This window comes from Chinchilla lanigera, unplaced genomic scaffold (assembly GCF_000276665.1).
Source record: "Chinchilla lanigera isolate Chin_1 unplaced genomic scaffold, ChiLan1.0 scaffold00028, whole genome shotgun sequence".
Classification (NCBI taxonomy): Eukaryota; Metazoa; Chordata; class Mammalia; order Rodentia; family Chinchillidae; genus Chinchilla; species Chinchilla lanigera.
The window spans coordinates 9,076,341-9,098,404 of record NW_004955429.1 but is presented as its reverse complement, the minus strand read 5'-3'; the positions used below and the strand labels follow the sequence as shown (position 1 = coordinate 9,098,404).

The window sequence follows — 22,064 nt, the reverse complement described above, 5'->3', positions numbered from 1 at the left end:
CTCTCTCTCTTTTTTTGGTACTGGGAATCGAACTCAGGACCTTACACTTGCCAGGCAGGCACTTATGCCACTGAGCTATATGCCCAGTCCTGTTTTCTCCCTTAAGATGAAAGGAACCCTTCCTCTCCATGAGTCTGGTATTTAGCAAAGACATTACACTGCTCTATAGAAGCGCCTCAAGAAAGGGTTCCACCTTAGCAGATAAACTCTTGCAAACATGCAGTCACAATTACTATAAGAAAGGTGCCAAGAAAGAAAGGCGCCAGTTTGATAACTAATTATTAACAGGCTTTTGGCAGAATGCAATGGCTCATAAATTGTTTCCTTGCTTGTGTTCGCTCTCTCCAGGTTTTATAACTACGGCTTCTCTGTGGGAGCCGCTGAGCTAGAGCTCCACGTGGAAAACTCCAATGACTCAGCTGTCCTCTGGAGGGTGTTGTACAACCAAGGCAAACAGTGGTCAGAGGCAGCCATCCAGCTAGGGCGCCTCACTCAGCCCTTCTATTTGTCGCTAGATAAAGTCAGTCTGGGCATTTATGATGGGGTCTCAGCTATTGATGACATCAGATTTGAAAACTGTGCTCTTCCTCTTCCTGCTGAGAGCTGTGAGTCACCAGACCATTTTTGGTGTGGGCACACCAAGGCCTGCGTGGAAAAGGCTCAGCTGTGTGATTTCGTGGATGACTGCGGTGATTGGACTGATGAAGTTAACTGTGGTAAGTTTTTGGTTTCCTGTTACTTTTTTAGCCTCTCTTACTCATTTTGTGGGTGAGGATTTGACTGTTGTTTAGTTGGCCAAGACACTGACATTAAAGCTTAGTCCAAAGTTGGTGAAGATTGTGTTGCTTATTAATTAATTCATCAGGGACATCAGTATTAAGTAGATTTACTAACAAGGTACTAGGAATACATTGTAAATGAAGTTCCAGAGTCTCTCCCTTCATGGAGCTTGCAGTCTATTTGAGGAGAAGATACTCAAATATTTGATAAAGAAAAATAAAATGGCGGCTTTGACCAAAGCTATGAATAGTCACCCTGTGACTTTATATAATAATGGCATTGAATTCTGTATAGGTTGATGACTTTGCTGAGATCTGAAAAATAATAAGGCAAAATGTATATTCTGTTTTTGGTTTTTTTTTTTTTTTTTTTTTGGTTTTTCTCGGGTACTGGGAATCGAACTCATGACCTTGCGCTTGCCAGGCAGGCGCTTTGCCACTGAGCTAAATCCCCAGCCCCTGAGCTAAATCTCCATCCCCAAAAATGTATATTCTTAAACACACAGCTGGGTGACTGCAGGGTAGATGAATGATAGTTGGTGTCCCTGGAGTGAGGAGATGAAAGGGAAAAAGATACAATGTACAGAAGGAGATGTGGAGGAGGTTAGGTCTGCAGATCTTCCGAGCTCGTACTAAAGAAGTATTTTATATTTGAAAGGTTTTAAGAAGGGAGGTAACATCACACACTTGGAAAGTTGAAGAGTATCCCTGTGGACATGGGCTAGAGGAGAATCGTTTGAGGAGATCCATTAGGGAACTGGCTGTATCCCAAGGGAGAGACGCTGGCAGTGAATTACGATGACACGATGGCAGGGAGGGATAAAGCGAGGGGAACGTGTGTAAAGAGACATTTAAATTTTGATTCCACAGAGCACAGAGTAAGATATACAAATTCAGTCCTACTTTCTGGTTTAAATTCACAAAAATTTGTGATGTCTGATTGTGTGGGCCTTATACTATGATGAACCTAGCTCCAGAAGTGCTTAATGCACTTCTGAAAATGAATCAGAAGCAAATAGTGTTTTTTAATTACAAAAAAATCTGTTAGAAAACAGTTTGCTTCTCTACTGGAACTCAGGTTCCTTCTCCAGAAATTGTAATAATTGTTAAATTTCAGGTGATGTATTTATGCAACTAGGAAGCTAACTATAAACCCAAGAGCCATAGTACATATGCACTACATGGGAAGCATTAAGGGAGTGCCATAGAAAGCATTGGAGAGAGCGACGCATGGGTGTTCTCTTGTAGATATAAGTATATATTACCAAAGACAAATTAAAGTCAGATATGTTAGAGTCAGAATTACCATGCATCTCATGAAATTTACATCATTTACATTTGAGTGGATGCAATAAAAACTGATTTTGACAATAACCATCGTGAGAAATATCTCTTGCCCTACAATTAACTTACATTTGTGAATTTGGGAAGTCTCTCAGTCTTTCTCAAGTTCTCTAAGTCCTACTTATAAGAAAGGATTTATGTGCTCCTAAGAATAAGCAAATGATCCATCAAACTTCCCCAGTATTAACTTAGTAGGGTAGAAGGGAGAGAGTTTCAACTCTCTAACATCATAATACTTCTTGTGATTATGTATTAAAAGGAAGTAATAGTGGTATCAGAATATCAGTTTCTCTCACAGCTTTCCATTGTGAGATACCATTAATTCCATAATATACATTAGGCATTCAGAAGCCTGTGGAATATTTTATGAAATATGTGCTGTGATGTGGTCTTTCATTGAAGGGTGAAGCTCCATATATTCCCTTTGGAGATGAAGTTGGAGTGTGCAGTCCGTGGGAAGACAGGCAGTGTAAAAATCTGCTGGCTTTAGTGCCAGGTTTATGTCAAAATCGCAGCAACTTGACATTCTCCTGCTGTACAGCCAGAGACTGACACCTGGAGCGTACATTGTGTGTCCCCAGTTCACGTCACAGCTGGGCTTGATTAGCTGTGAGAGAGGAAATATCAAGTGAAAGCTCATCTCCCATTTGACATTTACTCACTCGGTTCCCTTCATTAGGTCTAAGCTCCTGTTCTGTGGTTTTCAGAGACAGGTGATTTGTTCTCGCCTGGATGCATTTATTCATATATGCCTTTATTTATTGTTTCAGGGTGTTTGTCCACCTTTGGCACCAAATGCCATTTCTAAGATGAATAGTTAAAGGACAGCTGACATTTACTGTTTTAAAATATTATGTAAATGAAGCTAAAGTGTGGAACTCCCTATGAATTCTAAATCCTATCCCCTTGGCCCAAACATTGCCAATGTATATTTTATCCCATTTGTTCTAAAGCAAATATGTGATGTCAACAAAATCTTCATGTTTTTCAAGAGGAAAATATTGCTATATTATCCTAGACATAGAGAATTTAATTGCTAAGGGGCTTGTCAAGTTGTTGTTAGTGTGAATTATCTGCCAGCTGAAGGGAGAAATTCAAAAGTGATGCCTCAAATGAGCTACAATGCTGAGAGGGAAAGACCACCACCCATGGGACACAAGGAGCCAACAAGATGTGTAATATAACATTAGGGATAAGCAGATGGAGGGAGGGAGGGTTTAGGATATATAGGGAAGATGGCACAGGATAAAAGGCAGGATGGGTGGGGATGAACCAGAAATCAAATTAACTTGGGGAGGAGTTTACATTTGAGTTTAAATGAGAATGTACTAAAGGATCCGAATTGTCATTCTAGCCCTAGTGTGCAAAGATGGGGGCAGGATACCAAAACAGTTGCTTTTAGGGTGAGAGCTGGAAAATGCCTACATCATAATTATCTTCTGTACTGGCTAAAAATGTAGTTTTCTGGGTTTCACTTTGTATCTAATAAACTATACTGTAATTTGTTTTGGGGTTTACCATGAAATAAGTAATTTCACCGCAAGCTGCAGGTGAATCTTAAATATTGCAACCTTGTCAGAGTTTGAGTGTTGTCAGCTCATCAGAATCCCTAATGGGTTCTAAACATCCTAATACATAGCTTTACTATCTGGACCAATGAAATCAATGCCTCAGGAGGTGAATTCTGCCTTTGATGTTCATCTGTTTGCTTTTTAATGCTCCCTGGGGATTGGAACATTCAGTTAAGGTTGAAATGCACTGAGCCAGAAATTTATCATAGTGAACCAGCCAGGAAATTATGATCATTTGTCTGGAGTTGTGCTAGTAGAAATGGAGAAGATACATATAAAAAAATTAGGATGTAATGGCCAAAGCAATTCCATCTTAGGCCACAACATATTATTATTTAGTAAATTATCTGGGATTTATTCACTCTTCTAAAAGCTGTACTTTACAGGCGCGGTAGTGCAAGCCTGTAATCCCAGCACTCTGGGAAGTTGAGAATTGTAAATTTGACCCCAGCCTGAGCAGCTTAGCTACTTGATGAGATACTCCCTCTGAAAAAGGGTTAGGGGCAGTGGTGCAGCAGCTCAGTAATACAAAGGCTCTGGGTTCAAGTGTCAGAACCACAAAAACAAAGCCAAAATGCAAACAAAAACCAAAACAGTAATATTGCATATTAAATTAAAACGGCTTAACTTGGCAGAAGCAGAACATCAATTAGTCATCTTAATGATATTTACTTTCTGTCTTTAATAACTTCTGCTATTATTTGATGTTGATTTCAGAACCTGAACTCCAGTGTAACTTTGAAAGTGGAATTTGTAACTGGGAACAAGACACAGAAGATGACTTTGACTGGACCAGGATCCAGGGTCCAACTTCAACCATTAATACAGGGCCAATGAAAGACCATACTTTGGGCATGGTGCAAGGGCACTACCTCTACATAGAATCTTCAGAGCCCCAGGTTTTCCAGAACAGTGCTGTGCTGCTCAGCCCGGTGTTCAATGCCACTGATTCCAGCGGCTGCATCTTCCGCCTCTACTATCACATGTTCGGAAAGCACATTTACAGGCTGGCTGTCTACCAGCGGGTCTGGAGTAATTCAAGAGGGAAGCTTCTATGGGAGATATTTGGAGATCAAGGCAACAGATGGATGAGAAAACTCCTCAACATTTCCAGCAGGCAGCCCTTTCAGGTACAGACAATGGGTTTCATAATGTATATTTGAAATAGCTCAGAATGTTTATGCAGTGTGAAAGATCACTGTATTCCTGAATGAAAAACCAGTGGAATTTGATCATAGTTACTCTGACACACATTTATCATTTAATTAAGGTTGTACCAAAGCTATTTGAGTTGCCTTGCTCCTTGACTATGTGTAATAAGGTATGATTAGAATCTCTAAAGGTGAACACATGGTGTTGGGAACAGCTGCAGATCCCTTCAATTTTAAGTAATTGTTCTACTGAAATAAAGAATCTGGGAGAAGAAATGAGTTTGGTGCAATCTCTGAGATTCTGCCTGGACTCAGAAATCTGTGATTGTGAATAGTTCATTTGACACTTTGACTTTCTATAGATGAGCATGTGAATTGCAGACAGAAGGCATGCTTTATTCAACAACCATGCTGCATTTTTGAGGGAGAGCTCAAATTTAAGTCCAGATCTCTTTAATTTCAATGCAATGTGTTTTACTCTCAATCTTGCCTGATTTCTTAAAGTCAAACTTGCAATAGCAAATTGAAATGCATATGTGGCTTTTATAATTTTGCAAAGGATAGATGTATGTACTCTATTTGAATCTTTCAGCAATTCCCTGAAGTGGGTAAGTCAGATATGCTTTTTGGAAGATTCATATTTTGAAAATATGGAGAAAAAAAAATCTCAGAGAGATTGTTAGTTTTACTTGTCCCAAAAACTTGTAAGTAGCAAAACTAGGGCTTAGGAACCCACAGTTTTTGAGTTACTGTCAATCATTGCCTCTTTAACATATCATCCAGGATGCAATATAAGGGGCCTGAATATTTGTTCTTTTCCTCTTTGTTCAAATACATATCGTACTGCGAGAAGTTTCTTACCTACTTCTGGTTGAAATTTTCTGTTTGTTTGCATACACTAACCTTCTTTCATTTACCCAAATTTAAAGCACTAGTTCTATCTAAATCTAGTTAATAGTTTCATAGCCAATAATTTAGCTGTGGGTCAACTTTGGAAACCTGACAGTCACAGATGTCACTCAATCTGTAAAAACACATTGGGGTTGGAGATTTATTTAGAGACACATAAACTAAACAAATGAGAACCAATCCACCATATGTGGTATGATAGCTAGAATGTATTTGACACATGTAATGATATGAAATGAAGCTGAAGAGGTTTTTGACTTTTATTTAATAGTAGCTCATCCACATCAAATTAATCCTTAATGTCTATTTAATTCAACTTTAATTTGGACCGAACTAGTATTTATAATATTTACTCCAGTACTGCTTTCCAGGAGAAAACCAACTTTACAGGGAAGCATTTTTACAGTCAGATACACATGTGACTAACCAAGGAACCCTTTGGTCATGAGTATAAGCATAAAAATTGAGGTGTGAAACCCACCCAGGGTTACATGGATTGATATGCTTGACTCTATCCAAGGGTTCTTTTATTTGAAATGAAACTCAGACTTGCAATGATGTCATGAAAGTTTCTGCATGCTGTGTGAATTAATTACTCAAGATAGCAAAAGTGGAGTCCAATTTCAGCGACAAGATATTTTCCTCCACTAGAAAGTGGGTATTAATAGAATAAAGATATTCTACTGAGAAAGAACAGTAGTATCAACCAGCACTTTAATTAACTGTGATATTGCAAGAGCAGTAACCTAGCATTATGCCCAACAGGTACTTGTTAGATATTTGCTTAAAAGAAAAATGTAAGACTTCTCAGGATAACTCATTTCAAATGAACTATTTATAATTAGGCTAGATTGTAGATGCAGTATTAAGGAACTGCTTGCTTGTGAGTATCAGTTTGAAATATTCAGCCAAGTAAGTGAAAGCTTTACAAATTGTGAGAGAAAACAGTCAGTACCACCTTCTCACCAGTTTTAATAAGATTTACTGGGTTATAATTGATATACAGTGAAACTGTATACTATAAACAGTGTATACTATAAACTGTAAACTATATACAGTGAAAGTTTTGAAACCATCACCACAATCGAGATGATGAAAAAGAGAATTTTCCTTTAAAAGATTCCTCATGCCTTTTTATAATACACCCCTCTAGACCTTCCCTCTCAGTACTGAACTGTTTTCTGATACTAAGCATTAACTTCTATACTCTACAATTTTATATAAAGGAAACTGTACACCATATAGTCTTTTTATTTTAGCCTGTATTGTTCCACTCAGCAAAATTATTTGAAGATGTCATAGCATGTATCAGTCATTCATTTGGATAAAAGATCATTTTATCCAGTAGCTGATTTATTGATAGATTATTTTGAGACTGTGCTATTATGAATGAATCTGCTATGGACAGTTGTGTACATGTATTTCTGTGAACACCCATTGTTCCATCTCTTGGATGAATAACCAGGAATAAAATGGTTGGATCAAGTGGCAGAAAAAAGTAACACTTTAAGAGATTCTTAACCTGTCTTCTGAAGTTGCCCATATTTCATTCCCATCAGCAGTGTATGACAGTTCCAGTTCCTCCACATCCAAGCGAGGGTTCATTATCATGCTTCCTAATTTTTGCCCTTCTAAAACAGATAATTGCGTATCATCCTGATTTTAGTTTGCATTGCCCTAGCACGAGTTATATTAAACTTATTTTCATGAGTTTATTTTGCCAAATGTCTACTCTGAAATGTCTGTTCAAGTCTTTCACTCACTCAGTTTTTAAATTGGCTTTTTATTATTGTTATCATTGTTCTTATTTTATTTTTCATTTTCATGTTTGAGCAGCTTTATATATTCTGGATGGAAGTGGTTAATCAGATGTGTGAATCTGAATACTTTCTCCTACTCTGCATCTCTGTGCCTTAGTACTGAGCGCAGTGTCTGGAACTCAGTTATATAGTAAGTGTTACTGAATGGTTGATTGACTGAATAGCTGAATTCCTATTTACTTAGCCAAAAACCAGAGCCATTGTTTGCATTTTATTCTTTGTACTTAATGTTACTTTTCTATTATATGTTCGTTATACTTTTTTAATGATTTGAAACTGGCATTGAGTTTATTTATTGAATCACATAAGTAGAGATTGACTTACATGAAGAAGTGACTTTAACAATTTTACTTTTTTATTTCATTTTCAACAACTGAAAAATATTGTGATTGTTTTGTGTTCAGATTATTATTTTCACATGTTATGTGAAATACAGCTGAAATTTCCTAACATTTACTCATATCTGTTGTGATAGGTGAATATCAGTTTGGATTTTCACTGAAGTAAATTTTTAGTTAGATGTTGCATATGTAAGACCATGACTTTCTCTTTTCTTCTGAATATGCCACTGTGTACATATAAATTATTTAAATCTTCTTTGGAAAATGAAGATTGTTATATTTATTAGTTTTAGTGCTATAAAACTTCAGCATTTCTGTGTCACAGTCATCTTAAGTCCCATGGAGTATTTGACATTAATATTTATGTGGTTAATTTCACATGACATTGTAGTCTTTATTCCCATCATTAATTTGTATTTCAGGTCAAAGCTCATTCATAATATTAGAAAATTTACAATCCTTAGGGAATTATTTAGTTCAATTCATTCATTCTACTGATAAAGTCCAGATACTTTTTCTTTTAATTTTTTTTTTTTTTTTTTGGTTTTTCTCCGGTACCGGGAACCGAACTCAGGACCTTGCGCTTGCCAGGCAGGCGCTTTGCCACTGAGCTAAATCCACAGTCCCCAGATACCTTTTCTTTTCAATGAACTAAGAGGAAATAGCTGTATAACTACCTTAACTATCTTGTGTTATATATATTTTTTTTTCCTGAAAGTATAAATTTTATAGCTATTTTGTGTGACAATTTTCTTTAGAGTGTGTGTAGTTTGCAAGAATTTGCATTGAAAAGTTTAGGTGTAGTTTGCTGGCATGAATTTTGAGTGAATGACACTCACAGATTTGTTGCTTACTCAACTGTCTACTAAATCTTGTTTAACCCTCTTAATTTGCTCTCAGGCTACCCAAAGCTAAAGTCAGAATAAAGTCAGAGGCTGTTTGTCACCTCTTCATCAGACACTGATACAAAGTTATGCACTTGTCAAGTGCCAGGACTAGAGAAGGACAGAAGAGACAGCTAGGCAGAAGTAACTGAAAAATTGTAAGGTCCAGAACAAAAGTTCAACTACTTTAATCTGTTATTTTAATCCTATTGCACTTGTTATAATTTCTGTAGTAATAAGTGACATATGATATTTGTGGCCCTCCAAAGCTATACTAGAACAATATTAAGGATCATCTTCACTAGAAGTAGAAAGGGAAGTTATTAAATTAATAAATACTTATTATCATAAGCAATATCCAGATATGTGTACAATATATGTATGCTAAAAAGAGGTAGAGAACAGAGAGAGCAATTTGAGTTGGGAATGAATTGCCAGTTGATGGCAAAAAGGGTAAAAAAATGCTAAGAATAAAGGTGAACGCTTTCATGTTAAAGTGTCTTTTAAACCTTTTCTTGGTCTGTGGCTCCTTTGAAACTTGATGTAATTATTCCCTTCCTCCCTTTCTTTGGTGTTGAAAGTATCAGGCTTTGAGTCCTTTCTGCTGTCGGATGCTGCTAGTTCTACCTGATTCCTGGCTGGCTTTGGAGGAATAGAGTAAGAAATATTGATCTTGTATGTGTTCATTTTGGGCCATGCTCATTTTGAGGATTTTGCAAGGACAGCCTGTTCACCGAATGGTATTGAAATCCCAACTAAGGAATTTATTGGGGGATTTTCACGAACACGTTAGATATGCTAATAGCTGCCTGCGAGCCCCAACTTTATAAGAAAATGTTTAAATACACTTGTGTAAAGGTGTAAAATGAAGAAAGTTGCACCGAATCATCAGTGCCGAATCATTTTGCTCAACTCTGCTCCAAAAAGCGTATCTGAGATGAATCTTCATCAGCCAATCTCTGTGCTTACATGGAAAAGCAAAAGAACAGTTTGTTAGTGTGTTGTTCACTCTCTGCGAACCAACTCTGGGTTATCTCTGGAATGTGTGGTTCTCTACACTTGTTTTAATCATGTGAGACATTTGAGATTCACCTTTTCTCTGTAAGTTTTTTTTTTTTTAAAGCATTATAACATATTGAGCGCAATAGTTTTGCTTGCTGATATTGATGACACATGATTTTGGCTTTTATCTTCAGTGGAAAATCGATGTGTCACATAGTGTTCACTATGATCATGGGACAGATCTTCTCTGTAATTCCTTGTCAGGTGATTCCTTTATATTCACTTATGCCCTCCAACTTTTTTCCATTCAGCAGAAAATACTGTGGTACTGTCTGTGAGAGCAAAGTGATCTATATCAATTTATGCTTTAAGGGTAGCCTCCTTCCAGACTGTTTATGGAACGTATCAACTTGTTATTGATTAGGAATACAATATAGTCTGCTTTCCTAGTGTCTGATTAGTAACTTTGGTTCACAACCCAATTTTAAATTGCCATTTTTAGTAAAAATATGCCTTAACAAGGAATAAGAGAAAGTCACACATAATTATTTTTCTAACTCATTCCAGAATTTAAAGGTATAAAAAAAAATAAATTTTTTGTAACAAAATTGCCTTTCTTGATAAGGATATCTACTTGGAGCTACTTTAAGGACTAGTTTTGAAAATATTTTTAAAAAATAGTTGTCAACTTTTGCTATTCTGAAATCTGATTAAAAATTGCTTGAAACTACTACCTTGAAATGAAATACAAGATACTGTCTTATAAATATTTTCTATCCAAACATACATGACCGTGCTTTATTATGCCATCATGTTTTGGAAACACAATATTTCATTGTTACCTTTGTGGACATTTAAAATTAAACTTCAAAATTTTTAATCATCCTTTGTACCTGCATATGAAGTATATTTTATATTTTATGATATAAGTCCTTCTGGCAGTGGGTGGAACAAAAAATACAATAAATAGATGTAATTCTGAAGTGGTGAAGGTTGAAGGTATTTATTAATCCCTGAACCAGACTCCAGGAGAGTTTAGAGTAGAGAAGAAAGATGAAGAAAAGTCTGAAAAATGATTTAAAGCAGAATCCAGTCTAGACATTCTGTGATGTAGCTAAAATCTCTATCTAGAGTACATGATGAAATCTTTTTCCCTCCTAATATCTTGTGTGAGTTACTGTCTATGGAGACTTCATTTTCATACTGGTATGGCTTGAATATCACTGACAGAACTCATTTTGAAATTTAATTGCTGTCTTATTAAGAGGTGAGATCGCTAAAGGGGCAGTTAGGTCTCAGGGGCTCCAGTCTTATGAAGGATTAACACCCTTAGCAAAGGAGTGAGTGGTTAGCCATCAAAATTATCTTGGGGGTGAGTTTGCTTTAAAAAAGCTTTCACATTCATGTATGTGCTTTCTCTCTCTCTCTCTTACACACACACACACACACACACACACACATGCACAGATACACACATTCACACACTCCCTTCTGTTCCCTGACTCATTCCCTCCCTCCCACACACCTCTTCTCTCACCCAGTGATCTGCTGCAGTGTGACAGCAAGAAGGCTGTCACCAGATGCAGGTGCCATGATCTAGGACTTCCCATCCTCCAGAACAGTAAGGAGTAAAATCTCCATCGTTCATAAGTTACCCCATCTGTGCGATGCTGCTGTAATACAGCAGCTATATGAACAAAAACCACTAAAACACATGGTGATCATTATAGTTTTCAGGACATTTGAGATGTTCATAGAGATGAGACAGGCTGTTTAAAATGATAGATGTCCTGGGAAATTTGGAATGTTCTTATGTATGCACACATCTTTTCAAGCATAGGATATTTCTGTACTTTTTGTCTCTCAGTTCTCCATCCTATTCACATAGGTATGTGTGCTAATTCATAACATGATTATCAGTATGTATGACTATAGTTTCATTAGTACAAATAAATGTCTAACTGCAGTATTCCTCTGATTTCTTCAATATGTACAGAGCCAAACTTGACTCCTGATGCTGTCCCGGGGTGTTATTTCATCTAAACTTTAACACAATTTCTAAAGCAGTCACAATCCAGCAAGAAGCACCACAGAAACTAGAGAGCAAGCAGGTTCTGTCTTAACATATGACTTCATTTTTCTTTATCAAACAATGTTTACTTGCACTGACATCCAAGACTATTGTTTCTCTCTGTTGCTGTCCCTGACTGACCTTCCATCTGATCCCATCTGAAGATGTCCATGCCTCTTCTTCAGTTTTCCCCTCCCTTTGCTGCCACATGTAATGACAGCTTCCTTTAACTCCAATACCTTCTACCTAGTCTCAAATGTAGGTGTTTTGCATGAATATTTTTTGCAGTATAGTTTATACAACTAGAATAATAATTTATAACGTTATTCTTATGTTACAAATTATAATGTCCTATTACTGCTATAATTCATGAAATGTTATAACTTTACATAAAGTTAGTACTAGTCAATTTTATTTTATATTTTAGGTAGCTCAGATTAAAGTTGTATTTCTGGTATAATAAATTTAACTTTTAGTGTCAGACAGTATAAATTCAGACCATTGAAGTAAATTTAATTACTCAAATCCTAGGTCTATTATTTATTAGGTATGCAGCTTTGGGAAATTTAATTTTTCTCTGCTGCAAATTCTTCATTTGCAATTTGCTATAATAATAGCACCTGCCTTGTAGAGTTTTTGCAATGATTGCATGTGTTAATACATATAAAATAGTTAAAAAGAAGTGAAGGTTTTCAACAAACTGGAATAAAAACTGTATGATCTCTGCTACTGTCCTGAATGATCAGGGAGATAAAGCCATTTTCTCTACCTTCATGCCTGAATCTTCTCAACAAAGAAAAAAGAAAGAGCATTTCTCCCTCTGTTGCAGCCACAGCAAACTGCCTGTTCTTTTTCTTATTATGCAGTTGGGATTATAAAAGTTAAGCATAATACTGTATGAGCAATAGCTATGTAGACTATAATGATGGAATCTGCAGATATGGAAAGGATAGTAAAGGAGTGTTATGGAGAATTTTATGTCAATAAATTGGCTTAGATCGTGTGAGCACAGGTTACCAAAACTAACTCAGGAAGAAATAGGAAACTCAAAGAACCACCTTCCGTTTGATGAAAACGTAATTCACTATTTAAAACTACACTCTAATATATTCACTTATTGATTAAATTAAATAAAATCTTTCAAAAAAAGAGGAGTAAACATTTCTCAGCTTACTTTACAAGAATGTATTTTAATACTGAGATGAGAGAGTTCATGAGAAGAAAACAGCAGATTAATACCTGTTAGATGTGATATTCTTAGCATCAGCAAATGTATGCAACGATGTTTTTTAAGTGAGAGTGTGTTATGAGCAAACGGAGTTTATCTCAGTAATACAAGTTCGATTTAAGATCTGAAAATATATTACTGTTATTGAAAAAGGAGAAAATATCATCTCAATAGATGCACAAAAAAGAATTTATAAGACACAACGTTATTTTATAATAAAAATTCAGGAAATTAAGAAAAGGGAGCAATGTAATCTGATTACGTGCTCTTGCAAAAAATATATAGCTAATGTCATATGCAATGGTGAAAGACTTTATACTTTCTACATAAAATCATAAAGAACACAATCCTCCGTTCTTTTAAATATTTCACTGAAGTTTCTAAAGAAAGAAAAAAGAAGAGAAGGAGAAAAGAGGAAGGGAGGGAAGTAGAGAGAACAAATTAAGAAGACACACTTGGTGTATGAAAGAAAGAGAACTATATTCTCAAGTGGCATGGATGTATATATATTAAAGTCTTAATTTAAAGAAAGTCTCCAAAATATTAAATGGAATGAACAAAGGCATAAGATAAAAGATGTTTTATATATATATATATACACATACACACACACACATTTACACACACAAGATAGCTAGGATAATTGTACTACTAATTTCTATTGGTTTATTAAAGGAACAGTTAATGCTAATTTTTTTGACAAATTTTGCATGCCTATATATGGTAATCTGAACAACTACTTTGAAGATAACAATATGCAATATAACAACCATTGTTGATTTCCTATCATCTTGTTTTGAAATTCTGTATCACTTTTAATATTTTTTAAAAATTTTTATTATCATTAAAATAAAAAACATATAAATAAATAAATAAATAAACAGGTCAGTTTATATAATCAACAGCAATAGGAAATGAAATTTTATAAACAGTTCAACTTACAATAACATCAAAATTAATAAAATACTTTGAAATATGATGAAAGATATGCAGATCAAAATTGATATAACATTGTATAAATTAAAGCATAAATAAATGGAAATATATACCACATTCATGGACAAATAATACTTATTGGATGATAATTGTACTTAATTGATACCTAGATACAGTGCAATCTCAACCAAGTCCTGTAGCCTTTGGGGCAAAATTATGAAGTTAATCCTAAATTTGTTCTTTAAACATTAGAAAAGTTATTACATGTCTGTGATAAATCATAACTGTGTTCCATTTAGGTTATTGACACAGGTGCATGTTGTATTTTCATCATTTTTACTCTCCCTGTCAGCCTTTTTATCTCTACAGAGTCTATGTCCCTGTTTCTTAACATGTCTGTTCTATCTTGGTCTTTAAATTATTTATATTTTGGGATCTCGCATTAGAGAAACAATGTAATATTTAATCTTCTGTAATCGACTTATTTCACTTTGTACTATGGTACTGGGACCCATCCACTTATCTACAAATGATTCAAATGCATTCTTCTTTGTGACTGAGTAGTACACCAAGACAAGTAGACAGATAGCTAGCTAGCTAGCTAGATGATAGACAGTCACATTGTCTTTGTCCAGTCATCTCTTCATGGGCACATAGGTTGTTTCTATGATTTAGCTATTGTGATTTGTGCTGCTATAAACATTGGTATACATATATCCCTGTGATGTGAAGCACATGGTATTCGCATATATCTGGTAGAAGAGAAAAATGGGACAGCCATTTTGGAAAGCAGTTTCTGCAGTTTATTATAACATTAAAATTACTTACAATTACTCCTATAGTCAAGCAACTTCATTCCTACCTAAGAAAGAAAATCATTCACACAAAGGCCACTAACTGGTGAATGAATAAACTAATTGGGATACATTCGTAAGTCAAATACCACTCAAAGTAAAATGAAATGAGTTACTGATACAATAGCAACACGGAGTAATCTCAGAAGGGATAGAGTTAGTGAGAGAAAGCAGACATCAAGGACGGCAGTGTCTGGTTCTACTAGTAGCATACTCTAGAAAATTCAAAACTCCAGTGACAGAAGTAGATTAATGGCCAGGTATAAGACCAGGGGAGCTCATGCAAAAGAGTACTTTTGGAAGTTGTCAGCTTACTACGTTGTGACCATGGTCATGCTTACATAATGACATTCATCTGGCACAGCCCATTAAACTGCACTTACTTGCATGTATATAAATTATGCTTAAAATTCTGAAAAAAAAATTGGATTCTGCGAACATAATCTGCAGAACAGTATTACATTTTTTCCGGTGGAGTAGCAAATGAAAAGATTAGAATCTCCTAATGCATTTCAGTTAAAAACCTCTTAAGACGTAGCCATGGCTCTTTGCATTGTAATCTCTAATTGAATTACATTTCTAACAATCTGAGCATATTTTTAAATACCTGGCATACATATGTGATTTTTTAAAACTATTAAGGGCACATAAAGCAAATTCCTGAAGACTTGAGGAAGTCATTTATGAGTATATACATTATGTGAAATTTTAATATATTTTTAGCAAGGCTTTTAATATTGTATTGATAGGATCATATAATTTTTATTGTGTTTGAAATAAAAATGAAGTAAGCATGTCATCAAGAGAACTACAAAAGTTTTTGAATGATTGCCTAAATTATGTGTGCTTTCCATTACGGTATGATTTGGGAATACCTCTAATTTGTATAAAAATAATTCAGATGATATTAAGTAAAAAAAGTAAACTTACTTATTAAAACTATATATATATATATATATATATTTTATTTTACAGAGAGTAGTAAAAGAAAAAAAAGAACAAAGCAGCATACCAACGTCACAAATATAAACAGAACAAAGCAAGAACATTAAAAGTTTTACAGGGTTTCAAAACAAAATGATAGGAATTAACAGTGATTGTTATATTACATATTGTTATCTTCAACTGCATTACTCAGATTGCCAGGTGTAAGAATGAAAGATTGTTCAAAACATTAAAGAGAATAAAAAAATTATTAGGTAAAACATTAGAGATATATCACAGAGTTTCACTAGACAAGATAAAACTATATTTTTAAGAAGAGAATTAATTATGGTTTTATGTATTTTTTCCTGAAGTGTCTTGAAAAATTTATACCACACCATTTTATCACCAGTGAATCAAAATTTGCTTATGTCCCACCTATATTTCATAACACAGAGCTTCCTCTGGTTTCAGTGGATTAATTTAGCTTTGGCAGCAGAAAAGGCAACTGCTTCTACCAGTCATCCAGCTCTATGAGTGTGGCACGCTTATGATTCTCCTGCATGTCCTCTCTTTGAATTACAGACTTATCTTTACTTCATGTATTTTTAACTTTATTTACTCATGATATATAGTAAGTTTATTTTCTGAATCAGTAGCATTCACACCTATAAAAGCAAGCCTTTGTTTCTCTGTTTTTGACCACTAGTGCCACTTTGTTTTCTTTACATGATAAGAAATAAGTTCAACAACAAAAAGAAATAGCTTTTGTTTGTGGTCATCAGTGTGTAGTAACACCACTCTTTACTTGAAATACCTGCAACCCATTGCTGTGTCTGCCATTCACCAAGCTTCCCTGTGTGTCTTTATGGTTGTTGCTTACCACTAAGAGAAAGCCTCGTGCTACTTTATCCAAAAGCATTAGCCTGTATGGATCATACCAAAGTGTATGATTCCTGCCAGTCAGGAATTCCAGGAAGAGGAGGAAAGTTTGCTTCTCTTCTCTAACTCTGTGCCACACCACATATCTTATAAGCATTGTTCTCGAAAGTTCTTTTTTAAAAAAGCAAAGTAGCATTGTTTATTTGACTGGCCATAGACTAGCTCTGCTACACAAAGTTCCTCATGAATAGTTGGTGATGAACGCTGTTGTGCGTAACCTTAATCCTCTTTAGGATTGATGTTTTTCTTCTCTGGCTCAGGGAGTGTTGGCCTCTAGTGTCTGTGAACTGGCTCACTCTTGAGCTGTTGTAGTCAAGCGCCTTGACTTGTCTGACTGATGCATGTCTGTCTAATTTAGATAGTGACTGTTCCCCAAAGGTCCTTGGACTAAGCTTGGTTCCCAGAAGGGATATTGAAAAGTTTGAGAAGTGGGGCCTACTGGAAGGTCTTTACATCACTAAGAGAATGATCTTATGGGAAATTATGAGGTCTTGTTTCTCTTCTCATGCTCTTTTAGTTCCTACCCGTGAGCTGAGGAATTTTTTGCTCTATCATGCACTCTCACCAGGACTTCCTGCTTTCTCACAGGCCTAAGCAGTGGGAAAAATTGATCAAGTATTGAAAGCTCCAAAATTGGGAGCAAAATGAACCTTTTCACTTTGTAAATATATTATCTCACACAATACTGTATTTTGTTTTAGTGTCAGAAAACTAACACATTCTCTTTGGTGATAATTCATAGCCAAAGAATTCTCAATGCGGGTGATAAAAGCTCAGGATTTTTACTTCAATTTAAGGCAGCTCTGAAGGGTGGTAACAGAGTTCTAGATCCGTTTGGGACCAATTGCTTCACAGCTCAACTTGTCTTCCACCTGTTTGTCCTTTCTCACACTCCTCCACAGCTCTTAGCTCCTCATGAGTTCTCCAGTAAACATTCTGTAACCAAACCTTTTTCAAGGAACCTGGACTGAAGCCTTTTTGTTTATTTATTTATTTTCCTGTTTGTTTGTTTGTTTATTTTTAGTTTCTGGCCATAGCCCAAACCTCTCACTCTACTAAATCTTTACTCTTTACTCCTGTAGAAATAAACCAAAATAATCATAGTTAATATTTCTCTGCTACTATTCAACGCTGTCTTTTTTAGCATTTCCTCACAAGTCTGAGGAGGATTCTGCTCTTTCATGGAAGAAATAAGGATCGTGATGTACAAGGTTCACCTTGGTGGGAAGTAGGGTGAGGGACATGGAAATGGGGAATGTTGGTATTTTTGCATCTGTTCTCTAGAGTTAAGTCAGAGTAAAATTTAGAAAAACAAGAGAAGAATGAAATTGTTGAGAATTTCACTGTGACTTCAGATTTTAACCTAAACTGCTTTTAACGTAAAAGTCTTCTTGAGTGCCAAACAGGGCAAAGTGACATAAATGTGTGCCTGTCTGCACAGGGAGAAGTGAAGTGTTTATCCAGGCAATAGTCAGTTAAGATGCTTTAGTATGACTGGAAGTAGTTTATATACATTATCAGTTTAATGTTAGCATTTAGATTATAATTGCCTAAAAGTAGGGAACAATTTCACATAACTTTTGCTTATCATAACAGGTAACTATCATATCTTAATCAAAGAAGGAAATCTCTTACAAAGCCAATACCACTTCAAAGAGAGACAAATTGAAAGCACAGATAAACACTATGTGAACATGATGGCATACATGAAAACTGCTTCAAATTGGAGGAAATTGACTTCAGAGTTATCCTTGGTTTTCATTAGCAGAAATGCATATAAACAAGCATGAAGATCAATTTCAGTTGTATAGTGGTGGCGGTGCCCAATTAAATGACTCTGTGACTCCCAATACATTTCCGTTTGCTTGTACAGTGTCCTTCTACAAGTAGAAGAAAATTGTCCAGGAAGCTCATTGCTCTGACACATGTAGGTAATAGCATCTTATCTTTCACACTATATAAACATTGCTTCTTATTTTTCTTACAGTTCTCAGTGTTGGAGATAAAGGAAGCTGATTCTATTTGAATAAGACTGTTGAAGTGAAAACTTCAAATATTTAAAAAAAATTTAAATAGAGCTTTTAAAACCTCTGAAAAATTACTTAGAAATAAATATTCTGCCTCCTGATTTTCAAAGGGCAACCCTGTATTTCTAGCATATATTAAGATGAAAAATTGATTTGCTATTTATTAGGAAGAATAGGGTAATACAATGAAAACTAAGATGGTAAAGAAAACCAAGAATAACTCTAAAGTTAATTTGCTTCAGTTTGAAGCATTTGGTTCAAATGAATTTGCATATATGCCATCATGTTCACATAGTATTTATCTGTGCTTTCAGTTCCTTTCTTTGGAGTGGTATTAGCTTTGTAAGAGGTTTTGTTGTTCAGTTAAGATGCCACAGTCATCTGTTATGAGATGCTTTTATAGTTCACTGTTATGAGATGATTTTAATATGTGGGTTTGTTGTTTTATTTTTGACAAATACATGTTATGTTGTTTTGCTGAGTTTGATATTTGATGATTTACACATAAAGCAAATTTAATTTTCAAAACTTTAGTTTTAAAGCTCTTTGAAAATAATGTGATCAAGTGGATGCCACCAAACCAGAAATTAGAATACTATGGTTATAAACTTTGAATTTCCCACTGCAGGATCTCATAACCTTATATATTACTCAGTCTTCTCATCAACGGATTCTTCATCAGAATAATACAATGATGAACAGATTGTTTCCAGTTATAGAACTATAAATTCCATTACAATTCACAATTATTTTTTGATGCTGTGAGCTACTTTTGATATCCTTTTAAAAGATTTTCTTAACTTTTGGTATAAACTACCATAAATTCCAATGATTTTACATCCCCCAAAACTTGAAGGATAGCAGTCTGTGTTTTTAAATTGCCAGTTAGTTAATTAAATTTTTATTGAGAGATATCAAAAGTCACTATATATTTTAGAGATAGTCATTTATTCCTTTATATGCATCTGTGTTTGGTGTCAGCAAAAATTTTTGAATTACTAAAAGTAAACAGTGAGTTGACTGAAAAAAAAATGAAACAAGCAGTAAAAGTGAACTTTGATTCCAAATCTCCCTTTGTAAATTTTTACTTAGTCCCAAAGGAACCTTTCACAAAAATAAGAGCTCATTCATATTAATTGATATGTTCATGTTTGTGTGTTCATCAGTATCCTAACCTATGCCCCAGACACCGATACAAACACAAAAAAGCAAATTGTCATTGTCTTCGAGAGTAAAGTGGACTCTCAGGTTACAGCCAGAATATTTTGAGTTTAACTTGAGACCAAGGTCTTGAGTTACAACTGGAATGTCAGCCACTTGCGCATTTCTAAACAAAGCCCTGCAAATGCCAGAAAAGTGTATGCAAACCTACATAAGCATCAGTCTGAGTCCAGATGCACATATCTGTGGATGTGATTTTGCTCAGTGGTTTATAAAACTGCTACAGTTGCTGCTTTCAAAATGACCTCCAAAAAGCTAGAAAAGTAGCTAAGGAAGGAAGTGAAGGCAAAGAAAGCAGTCACAATTGAAAAGAAGGAAATTATGGAGAAATATGAGAGTGGCATTCATCTGACCAATCTTGTTAATATGTACATTGTGTCAAAATCACCATCTTGACAATCCTATAGAGAAAAGATTTGTATAAGTAAGCTAGTGTTGCTAAAGGTGTTACTCAAATTAGTAAGTCATGGTCAGCAGTGTTAGATGAGGTAGAAAGGCTATTATTAGTGTGGATAAACAAAAGGCAGGTGTCAGGTTATAGCATGAGTCTATAATGTATGAAAAAATTAGGGCTTTAAATGCAGATCTCTTAAAGGATAATCTATCAACGAGTGCTAATGGTGAAAACTTTCATACCTCAAAGTGATGTTTTCAAAATTTTAAAGCTAGAACCAGTTTTCATAGCATAACTAGGCATATTGAAGCAGCTGATGCTGGTAAAAGTGTTGCTGAAAATTACATTCTGCACTTTGAAACAATGACACAGATAAATGGCTTTTGCTCTCATCAAGTTTTCAACTGTGATGAAACTGGACTTTTCTGGAAGAAAATGCCCAGGAGAGCATATCTTATCCAGGAAACTAAGAAAATTCCAGGATATAAGCCTATTAAAGATAGGCTAACTTGTTGCTATGTGCCAATGCAAGTGGTGACCTCAAAGTAGAGCCTCTCTTGGTGTATCCCTCTGAGCTTCCTATAGTATTCAGAAAACACAAAATCATGAAGAATAGGCTACAGGTCATGTGGAGAGCTAACACAAAAGCCTGGGTAACAAGAGTAATTTTTCTCAGTGAATCAAGGAGGCCTTTTTTTTTTTTTGGTACTGGGAATTGAACTCAGGATCTTGCACTTTCCAGGCAGGTGCTTATGCTACTGAGCTATATCCCTGGGCCCCTCAAGGAGGCTTTCTGTCCTACTGTTAACAAATATCTAGGGCACAAAGTTTACCACTTGAGGCTTTTTTCATGGACAGTGCTCCTGCTGTTTCATGAGATTTGGAAGAAGAATTGGCTGAAGAATTTCCATGGTCTCAGTTGAGTTCTTGCCACCTAATGCAACTCCTCTACTGCAGCCTATGGACCAGTAGGTTATAGCTAACTTTAAGAAGCTGTACACCAAGGAGCTGTTCCTGAAGTGTGTCCAGATGGTCTTAGATGCAGACTTAAGCCTTCAAAGAGTTCTGGAAGAAACATTACAATATCCCTTCCTGTGGGGTTACCTAAGAAATCCTGGGCCAGTGTTTCTTTAAGGACACTGAGATCTGCCTGGAAGAAAGTATGGCCTAAATTTGTACAGGAGAGGGACTTTGAAGACTGTGTAGAGGAGCCTGAGCTTTCAACTGACCATGTGTTTGATGACATTATCACTATAGCAGAATCCAAAGGCTTGCAGGTAGACAATGGTGATGTTGAGGAACTGGTGGAAGAACACTCAGAGGAACTGTTTACAGAGGCACTTGCAACTTCTGGCTAAGATACAGAGAACAGCAGCTGAGGAGCTTTCTAAGGAAGATGGGGAGTGTCAACAACTAGTGCAGGAAAGTTCTTCTAAAATACAGGAAATCCATAAAAAATGGATAGAGCTATAAACATTTGTAGAGAAGATCCATCCAGGCAGAGAAAAAGCCAATCATTGCATTCACTTGCTTAATGACCATGTCACTTCATAATACAGAACAGTGTTAAAGAAAAGACAGAAACATCCAGGCTTATGATAAGTTTTTAGTTCTGAAGAGGTTGAGATCTAGTGAGCCAGAAGTAGGTCATAGTGGGCTACATACT

The 22,064-nt window shown here is 35.5% G+C and overlaps 1 protein-coding gene across 1 annotated transcript in view; it reads left to right on the top strand.

Moving 5' to 3' along the window:
- Positions 1 to 22,064, top strand: part of Malrd1 (MAM and LDL receptor class A domain containing 1) — a 600,954-nt gene that overhangs the window by 137,262 nt on the left and 441,628 nt on the right. Inside the window, exons 17-18 of the mRNA XM_005387237.2 lie at positions 349 to 716; positions 4,412 to 4,824. Coding sequence (XP_005387294.2) covers positions 349 to 716; positions 4,412 to 4,824 — 781 coding nt within the window. The remainder of the gene's footprint in view (positions 1 to 348; positions 717 to 4,411; positions 4,825 to 22,064) is intronic.